The sequence below is a fragment of the Micropterus dolomieu genome, linkage group LG13, assembly GCF_021292245.1.
Source record: "Micropterus dolomieu isolate WLL.071019.BEF.003 ecotype Adirondacks linkage group LG13, ASM2129224v1, whole genome shotgun sequence".
NCBI classification, from domain to species: Eukaryota; Metazoa; Chordata; class Actinopteri; order Centrarchiformes; family Centrarchidae; genus Micropterus; species Micropterus dolomieu.
This window is the reverse complement of record NC_060162.1, coordinates 17510192-17527190: the sequence shown is the minus strand read 5'-3', so window position 1 is coordinate 17527190 and position 16999 is coordinate 17510192. Positions and strand designations below refer to the sequence as shown.

General features: G+C 41.4%; 1 protein-coding gene across 5 annotated transcripts in view; it reads left to right on the top strand.

The window, feature by feature from the left end:
- Positions 1-16999, top strand: part of LOC123981621 (breakpoint cluster region protein-like) — a 92820-nt gene that overhangs the window by 43178 nt on the left and 32643 nt on the right. For all 5 annotated transcript variants that reach the window (XM_046066612.1, XM_046066607.1, XM_046066609.1 and 2 more), the window contains 3 exons: positions 7940-8124; positions 14552-14656; positions 15971-16156. In XM_046066612.1, coding sequence (XP_045922568.1) covers positions 7940-8124; positions 14552-14656; positions 15971-16156 — 476 coding nt within the window. The remainder of the gene's footprint in view (positions 1-7939; positions 8125-14551; positions 14657-15970; positions 16157-16999) is intronic.

The window sequence follows — 16999 nt, the reverse complement described above, 5'->3', positions numbered from 1 at the left end:
TGATACCGTATCCCCTAGCAGCAAACTCCTGTGTAACTCTGTAAGGATGAAACGGGGAATTCAAATTTCAGCAGTGCTGCAACAATTAGTCAGCTAACTGATTATCAACATAACATTGATACCAAACATTTTAATGTGATGATTTCCGTTGCTCCTTGCAAATTGCATAACTTTGGACTCTTTTTGACTCTTGGTTGGACAAAACAAGACATTCGAGGATGTCTCCTCTGGGAAATTTTGATGGGCATTTTTCATCATTTTCTTACATTTTGTAGAGTGGTCAATTAATGAATTAATCAAAAGAATATTCTGCAGATTGCTCACTAGGAGAAAGTAATCGTTACTTGCTACACTGAACTTTTCAGAAGTTCTTTTAAGTAGATTAAGAATCATTGTGGCAGAATACATGCTTTAATTAAGGTTTGGTAAAGTTTGACTCTAACTTTGCTTGAAGATGAAAAAGACTGAGGTTAATAAAACATGATTGGCACTGTGGTAGTGATAATGTAGTGTATTCTGTAGTATCCTGCAGAATTTTAAAGAGTATTCCTCCAATTCAGCGTTGCACTCCTGTTATGATAGTAGCAGCAAATGTAGCCTTGAGCTGTTAGCCTCAAGAGGAGATGAAGAGTGGGCTACAGAGGCCTGGAATGGTCATTTCTTTCTAAATCCACACATTGTTTTTTTTTAATTTCCAAACTTGTGGTCTTCAACCCCAACCAGCGTCTTCTTAAATTACATAACAATGGATCAGAGTCCTTGCAGCTCCTTCTGGAGCCTCAAAAGGCTTTATACTGTACTTTTTTTTTGCATAGTCCTCCACTAGACCTGTAAACAAACTTCCAGGTAAAAGTCCAACTGCAGTGGGTTTTAATATTTAAGAATTTAGATCACAGTAAGCAGCATATTAAGCAGCCATAGGCAATACTGCCATTGAAGCTAACTTGAAGCTAATGCTAGCAGCCTGGCTGTCATAATCTGACATTGTTTCTTTCTCTGTGGCAGAGATGTATGACATGGAGAAACATGGACAAACAGTTGGTATCTGTTCCCATGAGTAGTTTAGGAAAACACACAAAACCACACAAACATTTAAACATGAAAAAAAGCTCATAGCACAAGCTGTAGCATTGTGAAGCCACACAGTAAACCCAGTACCTCTGCATGCGCACACATACAAATACCCTCATTGCGCTGCCCATCTCTCTGTTCGCTCTTCCTCCAGCAGTGTTATTTCCGGCCATGCCCTTTCCTATGTTGACTTTTTTCTTTCATTCATGTTCTGCCTCTCATCCCTCCATCCGGAGACAAAGGGATGATTGCATCACTGCAGGGGGCATTGTTTGATTTTAAAGGCGCAGCGTTTCTGACTTGGCGATCACCCCAGCTTTATAAGTGAAACCGGCTGCTGCTGCTGCTGCTGGGTCGTTTCCACAGAGATTATCATCACTAAGGCAAAGAGATTACCTCCAGGAAACAAATTGGTTTATTATGATTTCTCAACTCGGGTATTGTTAATAATGCCAGGAAGCAGGAGCACGGAGTTCACCAGCAGATAGACGTCAGGCTGCTATGATGGGTGAAATAGTATTTATGATAAATTGGAAAAACAAGATGAAGAAAGTGGCTGCCTTCATAGAGGGAATGTGTGGTCCTCGTTGGTCCTCTCAAGGGAGCAATAGGAACACAATACATACTTTCCTTGTTACATTGAATCCAAAGCTGTTAAATATCTTTTACTGCAATTCTGTGAAGAATGCCTTTACTCTTTAGTCATTCTGCTTCACAATCTTGTTACACTGAATGGTTTTTATGAATGATGCAAAGTGCCCAATGGGAACTCAAGTGAATGCAAACAATTTCCTCCATAGTTGCATCTTCTGAGGAGGAAAGAAAGTAGAAATGACAAACAGATTTGTATGCCGGAATTGCAGATATTGAGGAATTTCGGAATACAACCCGCCTTACAACTTACAGCGCTACGTCCACCCTCTAATGACAAGACAGTCACATTTTTCAAATAAACTGCTGTCAAGTGTCTGCGCAGTCACAGGAGGATTACAGGAGAAACGCTGTGTTCATGCTCATTTGACGGCATGTCTTTCCCCCAGCGATGCTGAAGCTGAGGCTTCACTTTAATTTCCACTGCTTTTTCCACTTTCACTCGCCTGCCAGCCCCCTCTCTTCAGGGTTAAATTGTCTCTAAATTGGATATTTAGGGGATGGAGGAACTCAGGGGAAGGGGTGCCCTGTCTCTTTCCTTTCCTCTTCTCGCGGCAACTCTCACCCCAGTTCCCTTTCCATCATAGTGTACAGTACAGTGTTTCATATACAATGTTATTCGGGAGAAAGGGGTGCATCCTATTTATCTCCAGTGTCCAGACCTAACCTCTTAAGGATCCATCCACTGTGCCTTACAAGCACACGGTATATGAATTAGATTTAAGAGTGGGGATGGTTGGGGGGGGTGGGATTAAGAGAGAAGGCTCTGAATGTTGTAGCGTAACATTAGGATCCTATGGGACTGGGTGGGGCTTTAAGGTAAGTGTGCAAATGTATTTGTAATTGTGTGTGTGTGTGTGTGTGAGGAAGAGCCAGAGGTGGGGAGAGGTGGGGTTATATTGGCCCCTCCAATAAAGGCGTCAGCTACCGGGGCAGATTTATGATTGCCACGCTGAGTGGAAAGCGTGATGGGGGATGGAGAGACAACTCTCACTGTCGAGGATATCTTATGCCTCCTTGGAGAGTTGCGCTCTCTCTCTCTCTCTCTCTCGCTCTCGCTCTCTCTCTCGCTCTTGCTCTCTCTCTCTCTCTCTCTCTCTCTCTCTCTCTCTCTGGCTCTCTCTCTCTCTCTCTCTCTCTCTCTCTTCATGGCTCTCTCTCTCTTTTCATGGCTCTCTCTCTCTCTCTCTCTCTTTTCATGGCACTCTCAGTCTGTCGCATTGTCTCTGTCTTCTCTATTCTTATTTGTCACTTTATTTCTATTTATTGTAGTTTTTCATAATTAGGTCTGTCTCAGCAGTGGCTTGTTTCCTGGTGTTTTACCTTCGCCCCTCCTTTCCTGCAGCACCACACAGAGAATTGCAGGGCTTTAGGCAACAATTGTTTTCTTTGTCTGACGGCCACATCTCTCTTTATCGCAGTTAAACTCAGAAAAGCCTTTTAATGCCTCATATTTGTGAGAATGAGTGAGGAAAATAGACGTGCAGCTCATTCATGTCTGTGTATAGCTGTTGTGTTCATGATGGCTGAGAGCAAGGAAAGGAAAGACTGAAGCACAACCAAAGAAAAGGGCAGAGTGAAGAGGTATGACGATAAAGAGAATAAAAGAGGGATATTGTGAGACAAAGAATGAATAGTGACAGAGAGTGTGTTGAGTGGCCTCTCAAAATGACACTAAGTACAATAAGGCGCCTACTGTATGTGGTAGTGCTAAAAACTAATTGTACACTTAATGTAGCTAATGAGACTATTTGCACTGAAGAGGGTCTGAGTGCTGGGTGGCTCTGCTCGGCATCTCTAAAGCTCACTAAATAATGCTTTAGATCATGTTTGTTTTAATCTGTAGAAAATCAGAAGGATAAGAACATCAAGTTGTGGTTTACCGTGTTACATGGTTTACTTTTTTATTTTTACATTTGGGCATATCTATGCTTGTTTACCTGTGCATCCAGTCTTTATGCTAAGCTAAGCTAACCAGCTCCTAACTAGATCCAAATTTGTACAAACATTCCATTTCCAAAAGAAGTCAAAGTTTTCAAATGTTAAATTTTGTCTTAAAACAACGAGCCAAACATTTTCTACTTTTTCTAAATAAAGAAAAGTAAACTAGATTTTGAATCTAATCGGATATTCAGTGCCAACTGTTGGTAATAAACATACTTCAGTACTCTGGGATCCAGGCACAATTGTGTCTTAAGATATTGGGGTTCGATACCGAGCCCTTGTCTCCTCAGGTTGTTGAAGAGTTGTTGACAAAACCAAATGCACAATTCATTCTTTTAAAGGTGTGTCAGGCTCCAAAAAAGCCTGTGATTGGGCATCATATACAGCACACAGAAGCTGTACTGATTTAACAGTTGCAAACAGCTCCCATGTGAAGTATTTCAAGCCACATTTTCTATTATATAGGACATCCCATCAACATATCGGTGTCACATGACACCCTGATACTGCCTGTGGTATCGTTTTGGAAAGATCCATGCGTTGCTATGGCCGCGGTGCACCAGCTATTCCCAGTGTGCGTGGTGTGTAGTTTTCCACCTGCAGCAAGAAAAGCAAGACTTACTCCCCCACCCAAACACTGTTTCCATGTAAACATTTTACAAGAATGTGTGTGCGTGTGTGTGTGTGTGTGTGTGTGTGTTTGTTTTATTTCTGTGGTTTGAAGCAGTTTGGTTGTTTTATTTTGCCAATAGCTCCAGGAAGAAATCAATAGCTGGACTGCTTTTTGGATCTTTCTTTTTGAATGATATAAGTGTGTGTGTCTGTGTGTGAGTATTTTACCCGCTCTATAGACACTTTTCTGTCATTTTTAGGGCCCAAGCACGAGAAATGTGCATGGACCCTAATGGAACTGAAGGGATCCTTTTTTTCACTTTTCCCTTCTTTCAAATGAATCACATTTTTGACAGCCTAAAACTCAGGAATTGCATTTTACATTTTATTCTTTTCCTGAGGGGGAACAGGTGTGGGAGGGGTAATGGGGGGGGGATGCTCATCTGTGAGCAGCATGATGATGAAGAGGCCAGCTGTAGAGGCCACAAATCAGCTGAAACACAAGTGATCTGTTCGAAAGACGGAGAGAAAGAAGATGTACAGTAAGTGGAAGAGCATGAGAGGCAGGCAGAGAGGAACTGACTCAAGGCAACGTTAGGAGCAGCGTCTGGGCCGAGATGAGGTCAGACGTGGACAGACGACCACAGGCTATAGTGACCCATTAACCGACTTGTAAAGCTCAGACCCTCCCACTTTGGAAACTGCTGGTTATGCACTCACACGTTTTACATATGCACAAATCCATTACAGGTAAATTATGCTAAGATGGTTGAAAAATATACATGAACGCTATATCAGGCAAGACTAGTAATGGTCTCAATTAATTGTTTTATGTTGAAGAAAGAAAAATCCTGGATTGTCTTGTTTTATTTGTAAGAAGCAGATAAAGTGGAGCTATTTACCTTCACATTCCCCAGAAGACACACTCACACTGTTTAGTCAGAGCTGCTGGTGGTTCATTTGGCATTTCATCTTCATTTTTCTACAGTTTATCATTATTATTCATGATTGTGGTTTTTTGTCTGTGACTCTGCCCTCTTTTTTAGCCAAGAGGTGGTTACGGCCTAAAAATGGTTGTTTGGATGCTCAATATTTTTGGGCCTCAGGGCTGTGTGGGCACAAAAGACATTCCACACACACACAAACACAAAAATACACACACCCTTAGTGTGTTTCTAGGGCCATTTTTCCAAAGCAAGGTTGTAGGAAGATTAAAACAAGCCAGCTTGAGATGAATACACAAAGGTGGGGTTGGGGAAAACAGGAAAATAATTCCACTTTGTGTTTTTCACATAGACACCTTATATTTTTAGACAAGCTGTGAATCACTCCTAATATGTGCATTGTCTTCTTGTTAGCATGTTGTCTTCTGAAATGTTTTGTTGTTGACAAGCTCTAATTCGGGAAGATCTGGTAATTCAGTAACGCTAACTGGCATGAATACAGATAGCTGCACCCTGCTAAAGGCTGAGTGTGTGCATATGTGCTTTGTAAACACATGCAATCTAACCTAAAATGATACTACAGTGCAATTCAGTGCAAGTTAGGAAAGGATACAGCGAAGAAACGAATGAAGGTGTTAATCAAACCAAAAACCTATGAGTCTGTGGAAAGTTTGCAGGGTTTGCAAAAGCAGTGCCACATACTAGGACTAAAAATGAATGAAGAATATGTAGTACACTCAGTTTGGTTTCTTGTGAGGTTTGGCATTGTAGGAAGAGACTGTTTGCATACAAACACACATACACACACACAGTCACACACAGAGCCTCTATGTTGTTCTTTGCCTGGCAGGATGCCGTTGGTCCATGCAGGCGCAGTGGGCAGCACACGCCCACAGGCAGCAGCGAGTGCGTACGCAGCAAGCGGTGGGTGGGCTGAAGGTCAGACGGGCCGTGGACACACTGCCATTGTTCTGTCTATCTTTTTGCTGTTCTTTTCCCTCACTCTGTGACCTGTGACTTTAAGAGCATATGTCTGTGTGTGTGTGTGTGTGCTGGCGTGAGCTATAAATTCACAAAACAAAATGAAAGAGAGGCACAAATACAATGTAAGTAGATGTTAGCTGAAGGTGTTCTGAACTCACAGAACTCTTTTAATTGCTGTGGACTGGAGTGTCTTTCTGTGTGTTTGTGTTTGACTGTGACTCTGGAAAGAGCCGTGGCATGTTACTGACATGAGTCAGCACAGAGGAGGCCCGGCAAGCTCTCTGAGAAGTGCGGCTCGGTTGAATGTAGGAGTGGGAGGGAGATGTGCAAAAGGTCTTCTCTGACATTCAGAGACGCATGATGCCTTCCCCCTCAACTGTTACACACCAGATTCCCCGAACCGCTGACTGTACTCTCTCCTGCTGGAAGCCGAACAATTTTAACTCACCAGAACATGTTTAGGGGAAACCACAGCTTGTACATCAATGAAATGCATCACCCCATGGAGTGTGACTTTGTAAAACAAGTCATTTTGTAGTCAAATTGTAGTTTCTGACCTTTGTTTCTTGTTCTGTCTGTCTCTCCCACCTCTCCTCGTAAAGGGCAGGTCACATAATCATAGGCAAAACCGCTTTGTGCTGGCTGAGCTGTTATTTTCCTTCAGAGAAAGTGATGGCACCCTCCGCAGAAGCAGGTCAGAGGGAGGGTGCTGAAAATTTCCCTAGAGATACTCCAATCGGTGTTCAAATTATTTGAACCTTGACCCAGTTTGTAGTTGGCCTCTTCAAGTGCTTCATATCGCAGCTTTATGTTTTTGTATGAGTGCGTGAACAAAGATGCAGGGGGAAGCTCAATTTGTGCGCCCCAGTTTCTAGAGCTGCATTAATTAGTGTTGAAAATGAACTCCACCAAATGTAAGACATGAATCTACCCAGTGTGCATTGCAAAGGCACAGGTAATAATAATGGATTGTGGTTAGATTGAAGTTTACAAAAGTTGTGTTCTGTAAACTATGTGAAAGGATGGTGTCAGGAGATGGTTTGGCATCGCGAAATACCAGTTTTATATCTCCCTACTTTTGTCCCTCTTATAACTGAGCGCACACAGAAACATGAATTTGTTGATTTGCAGGTCACAAAACATCTGTATGTCTGCGTTAAAAGTGTAAAATGTTAAATGTGATTAAACAGTGGGATTTTTTTTAAACATCTACATGTGTCCCATATACATGTAGCTGTTGTTTCAACAGCATTTAAATAACTTTGACTATTAACATTTAAGTAGAAATGTTGAAACAGTGGCTGTAAGTAACCTAGACGTTAAGTTTTCGACGAAGTTTAAACTATACATCCAAACCTGCGTGTTAGAGCTAGACGGATAAATTGGCCAGGCCAACATATCAGCCAATATTAGCTTATGGCAGACATATTGGTTTCTGTATATATGTCCGCTCATAAATAATGAAGAATTGTAGTACAGAAATGCCAAACTAGATTATTTAGATTATTTTTATATTGAAGCAGTGTCGCTGTTACAGGTTTGTTTACCAGAAAGTAGATTTTTTAACTGTAGTGTCCTGCTCAGTTTGTATCTTGGTCACTTGTTGAAGGTCAATTGTTGAAGAAAACTATTCTAAGGGATCCAAATGAAAACTGTTTCTATATGTTAATAGAATTCCCACCGGCCAATATATTAATATGAGATTATGTATATTATTACCTATATTATTACAGATGGTCATTTCACCGGGACCCCTCCCTCATACGGCTACGATGCAGACCGCGCAGAGGAGCAACGGAGGCACCACGACATCCTGCCGTACATCGATGACTCGCCGTCGTCTTCACCGCACCTCAGCTCCAAGAGCCGCAGCAGTCGTGACACCCTCTCTTCTGGATCATTAGAGTCCTCCAAGTCGGTCAGTATGCCATCCTGCCATGTCTTACTGCTGGCCATTGCCACATTTTCTCAGCAATTTTATTCCTTTAGGTTATGCAGCAAGAGCAGAAATTGACTATAAACAAACCTAAGCTATGAATTTCTTAATATTAAGGATTTTTTTCTATTAATGATACAAAGCATAATACCAGATAAATATTCAATTCTACAAATATGGATGCCAGTAGGTGCCAATACTTACGTACTTTGACCTCAATACAGTGCAGGAAGTGGGCTAATCTATTCTTAGAGCAATCCTGTCAAAAATCTGTCAATTGATGAGAAATCAAATCTGCCATTTGAGAGGATTGATAAAGGACAATATCCCCTGCCTGATAACCCCAGAAGCAGTCATCCAGGGAAGAAACTCATCCCCCTTAAGAGTCTGGCTTTTTCTCATCCAGGGTATTAGGCAGAATTACCAATCACCTCCATCACTTCCATGGCTGCCATCAGCCCCTCTTACCCTCCCTCCTTTGCCTCGTCTTGTCTGCGGAGAGAAAACCAGTGATCTATGACGTCTGGTGCTCTTCAAAGGTTACCATGGAGAGGACACACAACACCACAGTGTCAGCAAAAATAAAATAAAAAACATGGATGCTACAGCCAGAATCTATTTAGGCTTTTCTGTTTTGTCTCTAGTGTTTATATCCTCTCTTATTTATTATTGATATGTTTTAAATGTATAATTGATATATTTTTTTCATTTGTCATCACCATTTACCAATTATGATTTGCACCAAAGAATTTGTGGGTAGCAGATGAACATGCTAGAGCAATGTCTTCAATTAGGAAAAGAGAGATTGTTGTGGAGAATGTAATAAGCTAATACTGCTTCTCTCCACTGTGCCCTTGGAGGAAGTAATCGCATCAATGGTCATGAAGCTGTATCAGTTACTCCGCCCCCTCTGTCTTTGCTCACTGTCTGAGCTTGTGTGCGAGCGCCTGTCAATCTGATTCATGGCTTGAATTTACCAATAAATGATGAGTCCCCTTGACTGCATCCAACCTTTGACCTGTGAGCTTGGAACTCTGTCTGATTTTAATGTATACACACACACAGCATGCCATCTCTACTTTGGGCTGCACAAGCCAATGGCTTCTTTTTTAAGTACACAAATGCACACACGCACATTCTGTTCTCGCCAAGCAGGATGGTACATTTATGGTGGAGGAAATTGTAGACGATTTGCTGAGTCTTGTGTTTAGATGCAGAATCCCTGAGCAAACCCAATGCTGTGTGTGTGTGTGTGTGTGTGTGTGTGTGTGTGTGTGTGTGTGTGTGTGTTTAGGGTTGGCAGAGGCAGCATCTGAGTCAGTTAAACATATTATACAGCCAACCAACAATTATCCATCAACACATTCTCTATGCAAGACATTCTCCATGAAAATGGAGTTACCATCGCCCTTGATTTGCCCTTGGACCGTCACTCTTCAAACATCCTCCCAGTTGATGTGTCAGAGCCCCAACAAGCTCTGATTGGCTCAGCAGAAGCTGATGGTTTTATGATGTCACCGTGATGAGTCACCACCATCAGCAATACTGCTGATTTAATTTTGATTTTGACTCTTCCCTGCTCTGAAGAGGGAAAGAGGGGGGTCACTGAAGTCAGCTGAAGTACAAGGACTGAGCTGTTTTTAAATGATTTCGCAAAACCACCAACCTCATCTTTTTTATCTTTTCATCGTAGTGCACAGCGTGACACATGAAGTTCAATCATGGACAGCCAGAGCCCATTTTTTTTCTTATTGTTTTTTTGGTGGGGTATTTAATGCCTTTATTAGAAAGTTGACAGTGGAGAGAAATGAGGGAGAGAGATGGGAAATGACATGCAATTCAAATCCCAGATTTTGAACCTGGGATGCTGCAGTTTATGGTCAGTGCCTCAAACCCTCAAGCCACTGGTGCACCCCCAGAATTCCTAATAAGCCATGATCAGTTTTCTCTGTTCCCGAGGATCCCTAAGTTATATCAAAATCCTCCTCATTTTCTTTGCCCCATCATCCTGTCGGACTTCACTCCTCGAGACCACAACCTGAAGGGGGAGGTCGTTCCTTTTCCTGCTCATTCTCTAAACCTCTAGATGATCACCTTCAGTGGATTAGGAAACATTGAAATCTCCCGTTTTGATCTATCACATCTGTAATGACCATCCGCTGATTGCATAGCTTTTTTCCTTTTAACAGAATTCATGGTGTGATGCGGCATTGCGAACATCCTATGCTGAAAACCCCTGCAGACACAAACTCTATCAACATCTATCACATCTGGCTAAAGTGCAGTTTAAATAACCAGAAGTAATGCTGCATTAAAAAAGAACTGTCTTTGTCCTGCAGCGCAGCATAATTCTAGGACAGCTCCATTACTTGGTAGACATGTGGAGAATATGAAGCAATCACATTTCAGAAAGCGAGGGATGGCAGAACCGGATGCTAAACAGATTAGTGAATATGAAAAATGAAATACGGTTAATAAAATGGGGTACAGGGCATGCGTTGGAGCTCACTTCTTTCCTGTCCTGGCTCTGAATGTTTATATGAGTTTCATGCACTGCATTTGAGAGAGAGAGAAAGGGAGAGAGATGGTGAATAATGTTATTACAGTGGCTGCTGCTCAGTTTCTCTCTGCGCCTCCTAAGCTACAACGGGTTGCTTGTCAAATAAACACTGTTTGTATTGATTCTCATTCTCTCGCACAAACATTATCCATGCATAAATAAATCAGAAGCAAATCTGAATTCCTAAATGATGTTAGGTAGTGCCACCCCTAAGAGGTGTTGTGTGTTGTGTAAGGGTTTAAGTGTGGGTTCAAATGTGAAATATTAGCTTTTGTTGACTCTGTTGCACACACTGGATGTGAAAACATGGACACAGAAACCCAAATTTACCCCAAGCTAGGGAGAATGTGTTTTATTTTTACTTTTTTGATTACCAAAAAATGCAGCCAGACACCCCTTTAGTCTGAACCCAGAGCTCATTAGTTGGCACGGCGATGAATAAAAGATGATATGTCTGGAGATGTGGGTACTTCCTAGGGGAGCCGTCTGGGGTCTGAAATGATGAATAAACACTTTATGGCACTCGTCTTCCCTCTGCTAGTTCAGTAACCGGGCTGAATGTTAAAGTTTCCTTCTTCGTGATTTCCTTCGAAATGTTCTTGATGCTTCAAATGGGCCCCCGTGATTCTCATGTTCTTTCACTAGCGTGCACATCCTGCGAGGGCAAAGTCACACAGCTATGCCGATACTTGTAGCTCAGCAATGATTCATTCATTTTTCATTAATTCATGAACGTTCAGGGGGCTCCGTTGCCGCCCCAGGCTTTCCCTTTTAAGTCAGCAGAGGCAGGAAGACATATTCAAAGCCGCTGCAATGCAATGTAATCCATTTAAGAGCAATCATGAATCATAGTTACATTACTTATTTACTTTCAATGCCGCTTTATTTGCACTCATAATATGAAAAGGGAAAACTTTTCCGCTTTTGGTTGTCTTAGAGTCTATACATAATGAGCTTTTCCAGAGGAAACAGATATTGTTATATACAGCCTAGATCCCCAGACAGCTCGGTGTGATGCATAATACATGTCCATCCAAATAATTTCCTTCATCCTTCACCTAAGAAAGAGAGACAAAGAAAATATACAGGACTTCTACTGTATATTTTCTCTCTTTACTTTTAACTATTGAGGACAGGATAAGCAGTCAGATGAAGAGAAGGAGAATATGCATATACTATAAATCCTGTCCCATTCTGCTCGTAGTCTTTGCCTGATTTCTCCAAACTATTATACTGACTAAAGTAAGGCTATAATGATTAATTGATTAATGGTCTATGAGTTGATAGACTCAAAAATTCTTTTCATTTTGTCATTTTTCAAGTAAAAACACCAACATTGCCTGGTTCCAGCTTCTCATTTATTGAAGATTTGTTGCTTTTCTCTGTTTTATATTGATGAATTAAAGAAAATAATCTGGAGAGTAATCAATAATTCAAATACTCTTGAGTTGCATGGCGCCCACTGCGTTAACGTAATGCAACGTAGCGTCTTCAGATCCTGTACACGCCTCTTTTGTTTAGGTCAGGAGGATTAATGGTTATTGATTGATTTATTAATAGTTAATTTATTGTAAAATAGAACTGTAGCCACACACAGTAAGATGTAAACAGTGAGTGCCATTTTAAATTTTTAACTGCAAGTTGCTAAAACTAAATCAAAATTGATGCCATGCTTCTAAGTCGTGCTTTTTGGCTAACAGGCTAATCAATTCTCCTGTGTAATGGTGTCCAGAATAATCCTGTACCGTGTCATAATCTTCTGGGCTCTTAACAGTCCCCTTTGACCCATGCTAGCATCTGCAAATGCAGTGGCCATGGAACAGGTTTCAGGCCCATTTACCCCATCATTTAAAATAAATGCACGTACAATTACAGACATCCAAGTACACACAGTACATGCTCACAAGAATACTGTACATCATTTTATCATGAATATTTATACAATGCTTGAATTCTGCTGTGTGGACATGTAGCTGTAGAATCACAGGTGACTTAACATACACCAACACAAATTTTAATAATTATTCATTCTTTAAGCAAAAGACCAAATTATTATAAAACAAATTAGCTGGTTTCCAGCATCACAAATGTGAAAGCCAATAGGTTAAACCTTAAAGGATAGGTTCACATTTTTTCAAGTCTATCTTAAAAAAGCATGAACCCTCATATCAGCTGTGGCATTTGTCTTGGCTCTAAATGCTTTTCTGCGCAAAACAAGGACTGTGGATTTTGTCCTTATCTCCTTCACTTCAATTCACATCCCTTGTTTGGCTCTCATTCTGACTACTGGACGGATTTTGCTGTTACCCTCTGCCTCGACACACACACTCATCCACACAAACACACATCGTATGTTTCAAAAAGCCAGGTAGCCTCGTAAGTCACAGGCTGAATGTGCCTTTCTCTCGATCACTTTGCCCACCACGTACAACCACTCTTGACCTTCCTTGAACCTCTTTCACATGTAGAGCCCAGATAGTTGCCGTGTAAGCATAAAGACAGTATTAAGGTGTCCTGTCTATAAGATAAGAGAAAAAACAGGGGAGGCCCGAGTGCATTGAAGGTTCATTATGAAAATGTATTAGTTGTTTTTGACCCAGGAATCTCGTGGCTTTTAATTACAATATTTGCAATGGATCCCAGGAACCTTGCTCAGATGGGACATTTCCAGCTCAACTTTTCTGGCACCCATTCTCACATGACACAGATTTCTACTTCAAGCATGTGTCAAAGTAGAGGAGAGAATACTCCCTCTTTACTTTGCCCTCCTCTGCTTCAAGATGCTCTTTCTCTTTGCATTTTATCACTTTTTCTCTACTTCCTGTAGCCAGTGTTTGTCTCCTCTCACCGTGCCTCTTCCATCTTGTGGTCTCTTGTCTCTCTCTCTCTCTATGTGCCACTCACAGCCAGAAATCCTGCCTTATGCTGCCATTATGCTTAGATACATGGTACAGTTTGTAGCTCCAAGCTTTGATTATGTCTCTTACTCCTTTCTAGACTGTTAAATGTAGACCTTCCCTCTATCTTTGCCTCCCCTTCATCATGTCATCATGATATTGTGCCCTCTCTGTTCTCTCCCTCCACTCTTAATTACACTGAATCTGTGTTGTCTTGCTCTCCCTCTCTTCTGTTGATTGTCATTCTGTCTCACCCTTCCTTCTATGTTTTCTCTCTCTTTCCTCCTCCTCATAGCCTGAAGCACTGGAAGTGTCCACGTCCCAACCTGGGCTCACTGTGTGTGTGTGTGTGTGTGTGTGTGTGTGCATGCGTGTATGCGTGCACTTGACACTTGCACTTTCTCTCACAAACACATATTTATACACCAACCTTGCTCCCACAGGAGATCCTGCCTGTTTGAGTTATTTCAGAGTTTGTGGGTTAAACAAGACAGCCCAAGGAATCTCTCCGTCTGTCTGTTTTCTTTCATGTCCATACTCCTCAGTGAGCTTTGACTGGGCTGAGGGGAATGAGGAGGAAACCACGGGGGATTTCTAGAGGGGGCAATTTTTGCCGTTTGATTTTCTCATCTGTGGCATTCATAAACAACAATCCTGCAGGAGATGCAAGCTCAACAAAGAACAAGGAACCCTTCAATTTGAGATTTAGAAACAAGTCATAATATGTGTCTTTTTACCAGCCGATATAAGGAATTACATGCTTTTAATGTTCTTCAGTCCTCAGACACAAATAATCAAGTTGTGTGCCTTCCAGTGTAAAAACAGTTAAGACATTTGTTTAAGAACAAGTAAAGAATAGTGGGCATCTACAGGATTGGATTAAATGTGCATATTATTCTATTGCTGGATATTGCTTTAACTTTATTATTATTTGCCTGCATGTTTGTTACAGAATGAATGTGACCTGGAAAAAGGCTTGGAGATGAGGAAGTGGGTCCTGTCTGGGATCTTGGCCACTGAGGAAACATACCTCAGTCACCTGGAGGCACTGCTGCTGGTGGGAAAACACCCCCTCACACACACCACATACCAATTATACAGTAGAATCTTATTAGCAGTAGGCCTATTGTTTAAGCAAATTGAGTATTCAGTATCTATGTTTTGCCACCAGTTAATAATAGATTCTTCACACTGAATTTCATTTGGTGCCGTTAGATGCATCTGTAAACTGTGAATGAAAAAGAGAGATTTTACCTTATTTACTGGCTGTTTTTTGCTGGAGATTTAGAAATAAAAGCCATATTTTAAAGTAATATTTCAGTGATATGAAAGTATATACCATGAGAAGAGCCCATTTTTACAACGGTAGCTATATCTTTCATATTGTATGTTGTAATAAGCCAGTGCAAGCAAATGTTGCAAATCAATTATACCACCCACCCTTTTTCACTGAACAGACAATTCCCAAAGGATTTTTCCAGTCCATCATTTCACTTTTATACTAGCAAGTGAATAAATAACCCTGCGGAGCATAGCATCTTATTAGCTAATGGTTTCAAGGCCCGCAACTTTACTGTTTTGATTCACTCTGGCTGTTCTAAACCCCAACCCTGATTTCCAGCAGCAACAGGCAGCTGTTTCCTGTGAAAAAGCTCTGATGAATCCACTGTATGTTACCCGCACAGCACCAAACAGCAGACAGAGTTAGCAGGTGAACATAGTGGAGCATGTAGCAGCTGGTTCTGCTCTCTGTCTTCTGGATGTGTAAATAAGCTACTGTTTGCATAAGAACTTAACTTCTTTTAACTTTTATGATCAACCAGTTTAAATTTTAATCTAACAAGCTATATAGTTGTGCAAGAAAAGTCATAAAGACAGCAAAGTAACAGAGTAATATCCATCTAAAGTTTGCTAACCATAGCTTTCATTATAAGCTACTGGTTACCCCAGACCAAGTAAGACTTTTCTTTTGTAAAAAGGAAAAAAAGTTTACAGATGAATAAGAGGCAGATGTATCCTAGCAAGAGGCAGTCACTGTATACCTAAATCCTGAATCAGTCAAAACATTATAAACATTATATTATTATAGTTAAGAGCATTCACATGTCTCTTGTTTGCTACATGCTGGTAGCTTCAGCCAGCACTTCTACCAACAATGGTACTTCCTATTTATGCAGCAAATGTTTTGTTCCTTGTCAGATAATATAATTGAGGTCACTTGGGCTTGCTTTACGGAGCCAGATCAGACTTTTCTATCTGTAAAACGGGCCTAATTTTTTTTTTATGTACATACTAGTGCTTATAGTTTACACAAGGACGCCCTGCAAAAGCAACTTTTCCATGTGTCATCTCTACTGTTTGTTCCTCTCAGCCTATGAAGCCTCTGAAGGCTGCAGCTACGACGTCGCAGCCTGTGCTGACTGTGGCCCAGATAGAAACGATCTTCTTCAAAGTGCCTGAGCTCTATGAGATCCACAGGGAGTTCTACGATGGACTTTTGCCCCGTGTCCAGCAGTGGAGCCACCACCAGAGAGTTGGGGACCTCTTCCAGAAACTGGTGAGGAAAAAGAAAGAGATTAGTAAAGGGGATGGGGCATTTGGGGGTTGTAGTTTTTGCGCTTCTGCCAGCAGAAACGTCCCTGGGTGTAACTGTCTGACGTTACCCTTAATCAAAGTGACTAACACTGGGCACCCAAAAATGATGACAATATTAAAAAGGACATTCAGGGTGCTACAGCTTCAGAGTGACATTACTCACAGTAATGTTGTTTCTTGAATTGGGAGGCTTTCAGAAGCAGAATCTTTCAGCGTAATTCAATAAATCAATAAAAAAAAATGTAAATTAGATTTTTGTAGTGATGCTCGTCTTTATCATTTCAAATTTAGACAAATTGAATCGTTGTTTTCTTCCTATTTCCTCCTCAACAGCCGCTCTCTCTCTTTCTCTGCCCTCCAGTAGTTTCTGCCAAGGATGTCAGAGCCAAATGTACACTGGGTCTATTTAATCATTTTCACAATGGGTCAATTAACCCACAATGAATCATTTGTTAATTCTCTCCCAGATACTGCTCCTTTCCCACTAGTGTCTCCCTCACTCTCCCTGTCTCTCTCTCTCTCCCCCTTAGACTCACTTATGCTTGAACACACACACACGCATATACACACGCACGCGCACACATACACACACACACACACACACACACACACACACACACACACACACACACACACACACACACACACACACAGGGGGAGGTGCAGCCATGTTTCACAATGCCGCCTTTCTGCCTCAGGCAGCTGAGGCCATCACTGCAGTGTGCTTTGTGTCTCGAAGAAGCTGCTATAAATAGGAGTCTCTCTCTCTCTCTCTCTCTCTCTCTCTCTCTCTCTCTCTCTCTCT